This window comes from Parasteatoda tepidariorum, chromosome 2, assembly GCF_043381705.1.
Source record: "Parasteatoda tepidariorum isolate YZ-2023 chromosome 2, CAS_Ptep_4.0, whole genome shotgun sequence".
NCBI lineage: Eukaryota > Metazoa > Arthropoda > Arachnida > Araneae > Theridiidae > Parasteatoda > Parasteatoda tepidariorum.
The window spans coordinates 54,200,319-54,213,641 of record NC_092205.1 but is presented as its reverse complement, the minus strand read 5'-3'; the positions used below and the strand labels follow the sequence as shown (position 1 = coordinate 54,213,641).

General features: G+C 28.0%; 1 protein-coding gene across 1 annotated transcript in view; it reads right to left on the bottom strand.

Annotated features, from left to right (window-relative positions):
• Positions 1–13,323, bottom strand: part of LOC139425003 (ATP-dependent translocase ABCB1-like) — a 53,354-nt gene that overhangs the window by 6,910 nt on the left and 33,121 nt on the right. The window contains exons 20-23 of the mRNA XM_071177576.1: positions 7,416–7,516; positions 5,566–5,706; positions 3,543–3,699; positions 1,508–1,705 (exon numbers count right to left, since the gene is read on the bottom strand). Of these exons, the coding sequence (XP_071033677.1) occupies positions 1,508–1,705; positions 3,543–3,699; positions 5,566–5,706; positions 7,416–7,516 (597 nt within the window). The remainder of the gene's footprint in view (positions 1–1,507; positions 1,706–3,542; positions 3,700–5,565; positions 5,707–7,415; positions 7,517–13,323) is intronic.

The following is a 13,323-nucleotide window of genomic DNA, read 5'->3' as shown; positions in this document are numbered from 1 at the left end:
ATTGGTGGTAGCATTTTTGGGGCTGGAACGGATTAATTGCATTTCAATTAATTTCAATGGGGAAAATTGCTTTGAGTTACGAGCGAGGTTACGGAACGAATTAAACTCGTATCTCGAGGTATCACTGTATAATTTACTATTTAAAATTTATAAATGAGCATAACATAATCAATAATGTTATAAGTATATTAATCTCAAGAGTAGGTATTATGTAACACAATTTTCAATTTTCACCTTATTTCACCACAAAATAGTACCAAATATTTTACCAGAAAAATTCCAGGGTAACAAACATGTATGCTTTGTTAAATCATACAAGTATCTTAAGCAGTTTATATTTTCAAGGAACGTTAAGTTACACTTAAACGTTCAGTCACGATTTGTGAAAACGTTCTTTTTACTTAAACGTTTGCGAACGCTTTATTAAAGCTTACTACAGGACATGCAAAGATTTAGCACTAAGAATTTACGGAGTTGCTCTTGTTATAACATCAAAACATGACAAAGCATTGCACTTATCACATTTATATACACTTTATGTTGAAAAGTTACGTGCATTATACTATAGCTACTTCTTTTCATTTCATCACATATTCCAAGCTTTTACACCGTTAAAATTTTCCTTCTCAGATTACGGTAAAAAATTCGGCAGGAATTTCTCGATCTGATTAACTTTAAAGTTTATTGTTAGAAACATTTTTTTCCGTTATGGCTTCGAAACCGTTTACAACAGGTGCGGTAAAAAAAAACATGAATACAAAACTGTACGGTTTTGTAACCATTTATTATCAGCATAGTCTAAACCATAAAATTAAAACTTAAATTTACATTAAAGTTCTATTGTTGCTGCGCATTTATATGCCAGTGATAATTTCATATTATCTAGGGTCACCGACTGAAGAGTGTAAGGTCCTGAAAGCTCTTCGTGTATTTAAGGAATAGAAGAAATATTATGGTACTAACTCTGGGATTCGAACCCCTGTTTAGACAATGATGAGAATGACCGATTAGCTCCCTCAGCTACAGAGTGTATTCAGCTACCCGGAATAAATTGGTTTCATTAGGTGGTCCTAGTTAGCACAGATAGAATTCTTGTTGATGTTAAACTGTATTAGGTAAAAACAATCAATAAACTATTTTTCGTCATAATTAACAATTTAATGTTATATTTTTATGGTTATTTGACTGTCTTGGTCAAATATAGTAAAATAACAATTAAATAAATTCCTATTTAACTTTTTTTTTACAGAGAAATTTCTAATAGTGTAATCACAAAAAATTCTATACAAAAGAGAAAGCAAACGTTTAAAATTTAAACGGTTTTGTGTTCCAGTACGTTAAGAGTTTGCATAAGCCGAAACCTTAAATGTTACTCAAACATTCTTATAAGCTTTGTAAAAACATAACTGCTACTTAAACACTTTGTCAATCGTATTTTAAAATTTCATTTTCAAAACTTAACGAAACTCAAGGACAAAAAGATTTTAGGAAATCAAAACCTACTTACTAAATTCCCATGCAAAGGATCGTAAAAACGTTCGATCAATTGCACACAAGTACTTTTGCCACATCCACTACTTCCAACTAGAGCCACAGTCTTACCTGGCTCTATTGCTAAATTAAGACCTCTCAAGATTTTTATATCAGGTCGGCTTGGATAATTGAAGTGTACTTTTTGGAAATCAATATAGCCATTGACTTCATTCTAAAAAAGAAAAAAATAGAATTTATGAGTTTAACATGAAGAAGTAAATAAAAGACTATAAACTAAACAAAATTAGATTTCTCCAAAGTTTGAATTATATTAATTTTCATCTTATGCTATATATATGTCTGGAATATTTTAGTCAATTATTCTATTGAAATTTAAATCATTGAAAAAATCGTTCAGTTTAATTTTCACTGACCCTTTATACAATATCACAGGTGGGAAAGCTGCCAAAAGTGACCACGTCAAATAAGAAAGATGAGTCAATTTATATGAGACGTTTAACTGGCAATCAAAAAAAAAATCCCAAATAGTTTAGTTTATTTATTCTTAAGAAAGCTATGTATATTAAATCGATTTTTTTTTTTCAAAAAGGTAGAAAGAAAAAATTAAACAACTGATACGATTTACTCAATCCTGATCCCGATTAAACCGGTTTACTCGAAGGACCAGAAAAATATTTTAGTGTTTTACTAACTTACCAACGATATATATTCGTTTTCAAATATTAATAATATTTTTATCAGAATCGTAATTTTCTCGAAATGGAGAAATGAGAGAAAATAAACACTTTCATTATGAAACATTTTATTAACAATATATTAAAACTTAAAGAAAATGTACTTTTGTTTGATAAATTATAAAAACGCAGAAAACAACAGTAAAACACAAGAAACATCTGAATAAGACAGATCTGTCTTTCTAGGAAAACAAGTGCTATCATTAATTCTCAGACACGCAATTATTCATCGAAATTGATAATTGCCTTGCAACAAGAAGTTATAGAAAAAATTGATCAATTAGAAAATTAGTCTAATAGGCACGGATTAGGCACGGTTAAAAGATATGGAAGATCAAAAAAATTATTTTTCGATTTATAAAATGTATCTAAATTATATTATACTTAAAACAATTAAAAGATTAAGTTGCATATACGTTAAAACGTGTATGCAACTTAATTTTTAATTTTACCATGTTTTTTATAATCAAGTGTATAAATACACTTGATCTAAAAAAACATGGCACTTTTTCTGTGGAAAAAGTTTTTCTTCCTTCTTTTCAAACGCCCTGCATTTTACTTTAAAAACGCTACTTCAACTTAATTTGTTAATTTCAATTGTAACATGTCATATAATGTCCCAATAATGATCATAAATAATGTTTTCAAAGAAGTTATTAAAGCAAGTCTTAGAAAGAAATATTTTATAATTACTTCTGATTAATTAAAGTGTTATTACTTTTTTTAATATCAATAATCAAATGGCCTAAGTAGTGTAACTGTTTGAATTTTTATTAAAGTAAAGGCCATATGATATGCAGATGAATTCATGGTTGATGTAGCGGTGGCCAATATTTGCCAAAAAACAGCGTTACTCATAATTAATTTTTTATTATTTTATTACTGAAACACTGGATGGCAACTTCTTTAGTTTTTCTTCTCTTATGTGATGTACGAAAATTATAGTTCTTTTTAAATATGTAGTCCCGTTAAATGCTAATGAAAAACTTAAGCTAGAAGTTCTGTAGGCCTGTTTTAAAGTATAAAATAAATTTATGTTTTTGAACTATATATGTTAGAAATAAAAGATAAAATTATTAAAGTTTTAAAAAAAGAAATTTTTACACCCAAAACAAAAACTATCTATATTTTATAGAAACATATAAAGTTAGTTTTGTTAACTGTAAAGATGAATTTTTGAAGATCTGCCATAGATGTGAAAACCTATTTTTGCTTATCATATTGACTTTAACAATTGTTTAAAACAATTGATTACTGCTAAAACATAACGAATGATTTCAATAAAAACTTTAATTATCTTAATTAGTAACTTACCAATTTTTTTCCTTGTTGAGACAGGGGATCTATACTGGGAACTATATCAAGAAGATTAAAAATTCTAACAGCGGCCAGTTTAGCTTTATTGTAGTCTGGGGCGATTGCAATAGCTTGTCCAACATACATCATCGCAATTAAAACTCCTTGAAGAACCCTGTTTTTATTAGATAAAATAGTAAGGCCAAAGAAAGATTCAAAGGTAAAATAAAAAATGCATTGAAACAAAGCTATAAATTAAAAAAATAATTAAAAAAAATTAAAAGAACCGAAAAACATTAATTTTAAAATTCGCAAGAAATGAATGGACTTTTGTTAGGCTATTTGGCCATTAAAATGATAAGTGAAGATTTGGGAGCAAAAAATGATAATTTTTCCGAAAGATGAAACTAGTGCGCTTTAATTCGATGTAGAGTGAGCAAGAAAGAATGACTAATAAATATTCGACTCTAAGCATACGACCTTTGTTAAAAAATTTAATTTCTCATTAGCTATTCGGCCAATTTTGTTCAAATTTTTTATTGTAAAATTCTTTAAAATGATGTACAAAGTTACATAACTCACCATTTAATTTTTTTTTTACTTTTGTTAAATAAGGTTAAATAATGTTCACTAAAAGTTATTTTTTGCGTGCAGTTATCTTTGGATTAACGAATTTTATTATTGTATACAAAATTTTTTAAATTCGCTTAAAACGTTCTCGAGATGTAACGAAATATGCTAAAGTAAAATTAACATAAAGGCGTTCAAACTTTGGATCACTCTCCTGATCGAACTATTTGGGAACCGTATTTCCCAAATTGCAGCTACCCCCAATATGCTTGGGGTAGAAACCAAAATTTGTCACAAAAAAAAACATGTATGTTTATTTAGAGAAAGTGCGTATTTCTGTCCTATTTTGCAACTTAAAATATCGTCTGCAGTAATTAATTAGCATATTTGAGGTCACCCCCTCGGATCATAGAACGTTAAGATCCATTAGATCAAAAGTTTCTCAGGGTGGTCAGTTTTTTTATTCTTCTCATTTATTTATTTTTGAGCAAATGTACATACCAAAGTATTCTGCTGTCTGCTCACAAGGGAAACTTCTGATTATGATCATAACTTCTGTTTATCATTTGTTTAAGTTGATCGTATGGAAAGATTACCAAACTGGCAAAAATAACCAAATCTCCCTTTTATAAGGTGAGCACTTATCGAAATAGACCATCAAATTGATGCCCCACACTTACACAGGTCTCACAGCATTTCTAACTCCTGTCCCCAGATTTATTTTGAGATTCTTTTGAATTTAATTCGTGAACTCAGACTAGCGAAATGCATTATTGTTTGATAATTTCGTTCAGCAACTTTTTATCTACAACTTTTTTAGCTTGTTTTGTATATATTATTTTTTAATTCATGTTTAACGAACGTTTAAGATTGAATAAGTAGTTTAATTAAAGGCATGTACAATTCATTTATTTAGGGAAAGCTTCCTATCTATTTTAGTCAGTTTTCTAAATATAAAGTTTTTAGTTACAACAGTTATAACAATTAAATTTACTTCAAAATGATTCAACTATACGAATGAAAACTATACGACAATATTCTAACTTTCGAAGAAGTAAGAAATTTAATTTCATTATGCTCTTTCAAATATCAATTTAATAATTTATTAATAAGAAGCTAATATGTTTTAGGCATAAAAATTTGATACAAATTTTTTGTTTGCGCAGAATTAAAAGTTTGTGATACTGGAAAGTTTTTCATTTTTTAATTATTAATCATTTCAATTTAAATTTTTCCTTAGTCAAAAATTCTAAGTGCTGTGTAATTCTGGTTATTAGATTAAACCTCTTTATTTTCCTATCACGGTATGTCTCCAATTTCTAAAATTTTCGCGCTTAATATTTTTTTATGCGCTTAATATTTTTATGTCTGCCAATCAAGTCATGGAAAGAAAGTCCTTAAAGTTATAAATTTTATGTACTCAAAATTGTTAATGAAAATAATTTTGGGGATCTTTTCAAAAATATCTCACTTTAATAAATTTTCATATTTGATCTCTTTATCAGCTACTAGTACTGATCCATAGTACAAGACTGCAGCATAAGAAAATATATTTGTTCCTTGGGCAAATCCATAAATAAGACCTCTAATGTGTGCCATTTTCTGAGAATTCCTAAAAAAATAAGTGTCAGCATTATATTAATAAAAGGAGGTGTTTTTCAAAGCAAAATGACTAGAACAAAAAAGAAAAACAATGCAGTTTATTTATATACTTCTTAATTATTTGCTAAGTATTTTACGAAACTTGCTGAAGGATTTACTTTTTAATTGAAGCATTAATTTAAAGGTAAGTCATTTTTTTAGTTTTTTTTTGATAATTTAAGAGTATAAATTTAATTAAATTAGAAAACCGGGAAATTTTTATAATTATCAAAAAATAATTAAGGAAACTAAAATTAAACGTAATAAATTATTTCTGATATGATCATAATTTCATGTAAGCTTAAAAGGAAATCATGTCCTTAAGGAAAATATTAATGTTATTACTAACCAGCGTCCTAATATTTTGATATATCATTAGAATTTTAGCTGTGATAACAAGCAAATTTTCTGTGAGCTCAACATGGTGTAAAATTGAATCATATATTTCTTTAAATTAAATCATATGAAACAATATTATACGATATTATTTGACTTAAACAAAGTCATGTTTCAATTGGTATACACTGTGAAAAATTCCAAATCAAACTATAGCATAAAGTACCGGCACTTTAAGTGAACAATCCCTCATTTTTACAACAAAATATTATCGCGTAATTTTTACAGTAACATTCATTTAATCAGCGTGAGTCAGTGATTTCAAGGTAACTAATGCTGTAAAAATTGCTGTATATCAGATTTCTGTTCCGTAACTTTCGGTAAAATAAGATTTTACGGTAAAAAGTACATTCCCCCTTTTGAGGGCATGTACATTTTACTGTAATTTGAGTAATTGAGTTTTTTACAGAATAGCGGCAATCATTATAGCAGATGAAATTTTCGTTACACTGGACACAAAGCAAATGAACACTGAATACTAGACAAAAGTTGAAAGCAAATACAACTATTGTTAAAATAGCAATAAAATAGTTTTATAGTGAGCAATAGTTTTTTTTATGACATTTATGGCATAAAATATTGATTTCAGTTGTAAGCTGTCAAGATATGTGATCAACAATAATAGCATACTTTTGAAGCAAACACTGGATGCCTGGATCAAACCTGGAACAATCATTGCTACAAGGATTTCTATAAAAACTAAACTTTTGTTATGCAAGGACAAAGATAACTTGACTAGTAGTCACCTACAAAAACTTGTCTTATAAACTTAAAGAGCTAAGATTGTAAGAAGGAAATGAAGGAAAATTATGCTTGTTTTTCATTTTCCTAGTAGCAGTTGTAGCAATAGAGGAGTATTTGTAAGTTTAAATTCATTATAAACATATAATATTTGTTTTAACATTTTGACAGCGAAATGGAAACTCGTCGTTTTCTTATGAACCATACTTATAACTTTAAGCTGTATTTAAAAAAAACGCATCTTTTTACAAAATGAATAATTTTTTTTTTATTTCTCATAAGAACATTTTTTCTAGTCCTTAACCTATAAAATTGGATCGGCTGTTCAACGACGGTTATAAAATAAAATAAAATAAAATAAAATAGAACAGTTTAACGAGAGTCGATGCTCAATTGTTTCAAAATTTATTTTTTATTTATTTATTTTAGTAAGCAATTTATTTTTAAATTTGATTTCTTTTTCTTAAATTTACATTGCTTTTTTACTTGTTTATAACTCATAAAAATTTAAAAAAAAATTTGATTGTGTGACTAAAAACTGACTTAAAGGGCTTCAGAAGAGCTGAGTAGAACTGTTGATAGAATTTCTTTTCTTGATGTAAAGAGGCGACAGTACGTATACTTTCTATTGCTTCGATTGCTACCTGCAGGAGAAAAATTTTATGCATTAATTTTTAACTCTTAAAGTTTATGTACTTAAAAGAAATTATAATTCACAAGTCAGAGGAAATTCACAAGTCAGAGGAAATTCACAAGTCAAGGAAATTATAATAANATTGTTCAAAAAAACTTTCTGCAATAACTTTTGAACAAATTTGCCCAATGACATGGTGTTTTCTTCATCAATTACTGCTGCTCTTGCTTTAATTATTCAGTTGTATTTTCAGCTCTTTTACATTAAATAGCTTGTATGCAAGATTTAAAAACCTATTTTTCACTGTTTGCTGTTACAAAAGCGTTTTTAAAATATTTTATTTGAACGCTAAACACAATCTATGAATGGGTCTTTAATTGTTAAAATAAGTTTAAACATTTTTCCAATTTATTTTTGAATCCAATTGCTTCATAAGACATTAGTGATTTAAAAATGAAAAAAAAAAAACTATTTTTACCTGAGGTAATGAAGAAATGAAGGTATGTATATTGGCTTGACGTGCTGCTTCGATAATTTCTTGCATTTTAACTGTTCTAGAATTGTCTCCGTATGCAATGTTTTCAGCTAGACTGTAACTGAATAAGACAGGTTCTTGTGATACAAGACCGATGTGAGATCGGAGGTTAGCCACTTGCAAATCTGAAACGTTTTCTTCGTCAAGCATCTGAATTAAAATGTAAATTAACATTATTATCTGTTTACAGTGTTGCGAAAATATTAATTCATTTAGTCACTCTACTTTTGATGGGACGCAAGTAAAATTCAGCGGTGTTAGAATTTCGTTAATACTGATTCCGAATTGTTTATACATAGAGAAAAAATGCTGGTCAAATTACCGTACTGTATAGTAATGACATTTGTAGTAAAAAATAACATAGCAATAGTTTCTAGCAATAAAACCATAATTTATGGTATTTATGCCTATCGTTTGGTATTTTTTCCGTTCATATGATTTACCGAAAGTTCTGGTTTTCAAAATTATTGTTCTTATAATCACAAATTTGTAAAGAAATACATAACTGAAAAATAAATTTAACCCAATAAATAATTTTATGCATTGCTGGTGATTTGGTAAATATTATTGAGCTTTTTGGTGCTCCCATAGAGCCAGAAATGCGATAAATTTTTACTCTATTCTGGTCATTTTGACCTTATTTCTTCCTTATTGTAGTATTATTTTTTATAATTTTATAGAAAAACAGGTGAGATAAAAATTCTGGAATTCCTCCAAATTGTATATTTATAAATATCATAGTTTATTCAATTAATTTAAACATCATATTATGATGAACATTTCTAAATACCAGATTGTAAACTAGAAAAATGTAATACCATATTACAGTTAAGAAACTTTAAATACCTTAAAATAAAATATCAGCTTGACTGTCACTTTATCAAATAACGATTTGAATGTAATTTCAAATATAATTTACTATTTAAAATTCATAAATAAGCATAACGTAATCAATAATGTTATAAATATATTAATCTCAAGAGTAGGTATTATGTAACTCATTTGTGCTAAAATATTTTTTTAAAATTTTGTACTGGTTTCAATTTTCATCATATTTTACCACAAAATAGTCCCAAATAATTTACCAGAAAAATTCCAGGGTAACAAACATATATGCTTTGTTAAATTATACAAGTATCCTAAGCAATTTATATTTTCAAGGAATGTTAAATTCATACACGCGTTACTTAAACGTTTGGGCATTTTGTAAAATGGTTCCTTTTACTGGATTGTTCCTGTTTATAACATCAAAACATAACATAAGAAAGCACTTATCACATTTTTATGCACTTAATGTTGAAACAGCAACGTGCATTTTACTATAGTTATTTCTTTTCATTTCATCACATATTCCAAGCTTGAACACTGTTCAAATTTTCCTTCTGAGATTACGGTAAAAAAAATCGGCTTGAATCCCTCCATCTGATTAACCTTAAAGTTTATGGTCAGAAACATTTTTTTCCGTTATGGTTTTGAAACCGTTTACAAAAGGTACGGTTAAAAAACCGTTAATACAAAACTGTACAGTTTAGTAACCATTTATAATTAGCATAGTTTCTAAATCATAAAATTAAAACTTAAACTTACATTAAAGTTCTATGGGTGCTGCGCATTTATGTATCAGTGATAATATTATCTAGGGTCACCGAATGAAGAGTGTAGGTACCTGAAAGCTCTTCGTGTATTTAAGGAATGGAAGAAATATTATGATACCAACTCTGGGATTCGAACCCCTGTTTAGCCAATGATGAGAATGACCGATTAGCTCCCTCAGCTACAAGGTGTATCCAGCTATCCGAAGCGAATTTTTTTTCATTAGGTGATCCTGGTTAGCGCGAATAGAATTCTTGTTGATGTTAAACTGTACTAGGTAAAAACAATCAATAAACAATATTTCGTCATACATAGTAATTTAATGTTATATTTTTATGGTTATTTGACTTTCTTGGTCGAATATAGTAAAATAACAATTAAATAAATTTCTATATAAATTTTTTACAGAGAAATTTCTAATAGTGTAATCGCAAAAATTTCTCAACAAAAGACATTAAACATGCGTTTAAAATTTAAACGGTTTTGTGTTCCAGTACGCATAAGCCAAAACCTTAAATGTTACTCAAACATTCTTATAAGCTTTGTAAAAACATAACTGCTTCTTAAACACTTTGTCAATCGTATTTTAAAATTTCATTTTCAAAATTTAACGAAACTCAAGGACAAGATGATTTTGGGAAATCAAAACCTACTTACTAAATTCCCATGTAAAGGATCGTAAAAACGTTCGATCAATTGCACGCAAGTACTTTTGCCACATCCACTGCTTCCAACTAGAGCCACAGTCTTACCTGGCTCTATAGCTAAANATAATGCCTAAAGTGACCGCTTCAAATAAGAAAGATGAGTTATATGAGACATTTAACTGGCGATCACTTTTTTCGCAAAAAAAGAAAAAAGAAAAAAAAATAAATCGTTGCGTTTATTTGTTCTTAAGAAAGCTATGTATATTAAATCGAGTTTTTTTCTCTCCAAAAAGATCGAATGAAATGAAACAACTGATACGATTTACCCAATTCTGAACCTGATTAAACCGATTTACTCGAAGGACCAGCAAAATATTTTAGTATTTTATCAACTATTCATTTTCAAAGATAAATAATATTTTTTATCAGAATTGCAATTTTCTCGAAATAGAAAAACGAGAGAAAATAAACACTTTCATTATGAAACATTTTATAAACAATGTATTTAAACTTAAAGAAAATGTACTTTTGTTTGATAAACTATAAAAACGTAGAAAAGAACTGTAAGACACAAGAAACATTTGAATAAGACAGATCTGTCTTTGTAGGAAAACAAGTGCTATCATTAATTTTCAGACTCGCAATTATTCATCGAAATTGATAATTGCCTTGCAACAAGAAGTTATAGAAAAAATTGGTCAATTAGAAAATTAGTCAAATAGGCAGACTAATTAAAAGATACGGAAGATCAAAAAATTATTTTTCGATTTATAAAATGTATCTAAATTATATTATGCCTAAAACAATTAAAAATTAAGTTGCATACATGTATGCAACTTCATTTTTTTTCTACCTTGTTTTTTTATGATCAAGTGTATAAATACGCTTGATCTTAAAAAAACATGACACTTTTTCTACGTAAAGAGTTCTTCTTTTCAAACGCCCTGCATTTTACTTTGAAACCGCTACTTCAACTTAATTTGTTAATTTTAATTGTAACATGCCATATAGTGTGCCAATAATGATAAAAAATAATGATTTAAGAGAAGTTATTAAAGCTAATTTCAGAAAGAAATATTTTATAACTACTTTTGATTAATTAAAATGTTATTATTTTTGTTGAATTTCAATAATCAAATGGCCTAAGTAGTGGGTCTGTTTGAATCTTTACTAAAGTAAAGGCCATATGATATGCTGATGAATTCATGGTTGATGTAGTGGGGGCCAATATTTGCCAAAAAACAATGCTACTCATAATTAATTTTTTATTATTTTCATTATTGAAACACTGGATGGCAACTTCTTTAGTTTTTCTTCTCTTATGTGAAATACAAAAATAATAGTTCTTTTTAAATATTCTTGTTAAATGTTAGTGAAAAACTTAAGCTAGAAGTTCTGTAGTCTTGTTTTAATGTATAAAAGAAATTTATGTTTTTGAACTATATGTGTTTGAAATAAAAAATAAGAATTATTGAAGTTTTAAAAATAAAAATATTTACGCCCAAAACAAAAGCTATCTATATTTCATAGAAAAATAGAAATTTAAGTTTACTGTAAGGGTATATTTTTGCAGATCTGTCATAGATGTGAAAAGGTGTTTTTACCTATCATATCGACTTTAACAATTGTTTAATACAATTGATTACTGCTAAAACATACCGAATGACTTCAATAAAAACTTTAAATATCTTAATTAGTAACATACCAATTTTTTGCCTTGTTGAGACAGGGGATCTATACTAGGAACTACATCGAGAAGATTAAAAATTCTAACCGCTGCCAGTTTAGCTTTATTGTAGTCTGGGGCGATTGCAATAGCTTGTCCAACATACATCATCGCAATTAAAACTCCTTGAAGAACCCTGTTTTTATCAGATAAAATAGTAAGGTAAAAGAAAGATTCAAAGATAAAATAAAAAATACATTAAAGCAAAGTTATAAATATGTTGTAAATTATATAAGTTAACAAAAAAAAATTTAAAAGAATTGAAAAACAATTTTAGAAATCGCTAGAAATGAACTAACTTTTTGTTATGCTATTTGGCCATTAAAATGCTAGGTGAAGATTTGGGAGCAAAAAACTGATAGTTTCTTCAAAAGATGAAACTAGTGCTCTCTAATTTGATGTAGAGTGGGCAAGAAAGAATGACTAATAAACATACGACCTTTTTTAAAAAATTAAATTCCTCAGGAGCTATTCGACCCATTTTGTTCTAATTTTGTATTGTAAAATTCTTTAAAATGATGTACAAAGTTGAAATGTAATTTCCATGGAATATTTACTATGTAAAATTCTTTGAAATGCTGTACAAAAATACATACCATTTAAAAATTTTTCGACTTTTATTAAATAATGTTACAGAATATAATAAATATTCACTAAAAGTTATTTTTTTGCAAGCACAGTTATCTTTGGATTAACGAATTTTATTATAGTGTACAAAATTTTTTAAATTCGCTTAAAGTGTTCTCTAGATATTACGAACTATGCTAAAGTAAAATTACCATAAAGGAGTCCAAACTTTGGATCACTCTCCTGATCGAACTATTTGGGAACCGTATTTCCCAAATTGCGGCTACCCTCTACATGTTTGGGGTAGAAATCCGAATTCGTCAAAAAAGAAATTATGCTTATTTAGATAAAGTACGTATTTGTGTCCCATTGTGTAACTTAAAATATCGTCTGCAGTAATTAATTAGCATATTTGAGGTCACCCCTCGAACCATAGAACATTAAGATCCATTAAATCAAAAGTTTCTCAGGATGGGCAGTTTTTTTATTCTTCTTATTAATTTATTTTTGAGCAATGTACATACCAAAGTATTCTGCTGTCTGCTCACAAGGGAAACTTCTGATTATGATCATAACTTCTGTTTATCATTTGTTTAAGTTGATCGTATGGAAAGATTACCAAACTGGCAAAAATAACCAAATCTCACTTTTATAAGGTGAGCACTTATCGAAATAGACCATCAAATTGATGCCCCGCACTTACACAGGTCTCACTGCATTTCTAACTCCTATCCTCAGATTCATTTTGA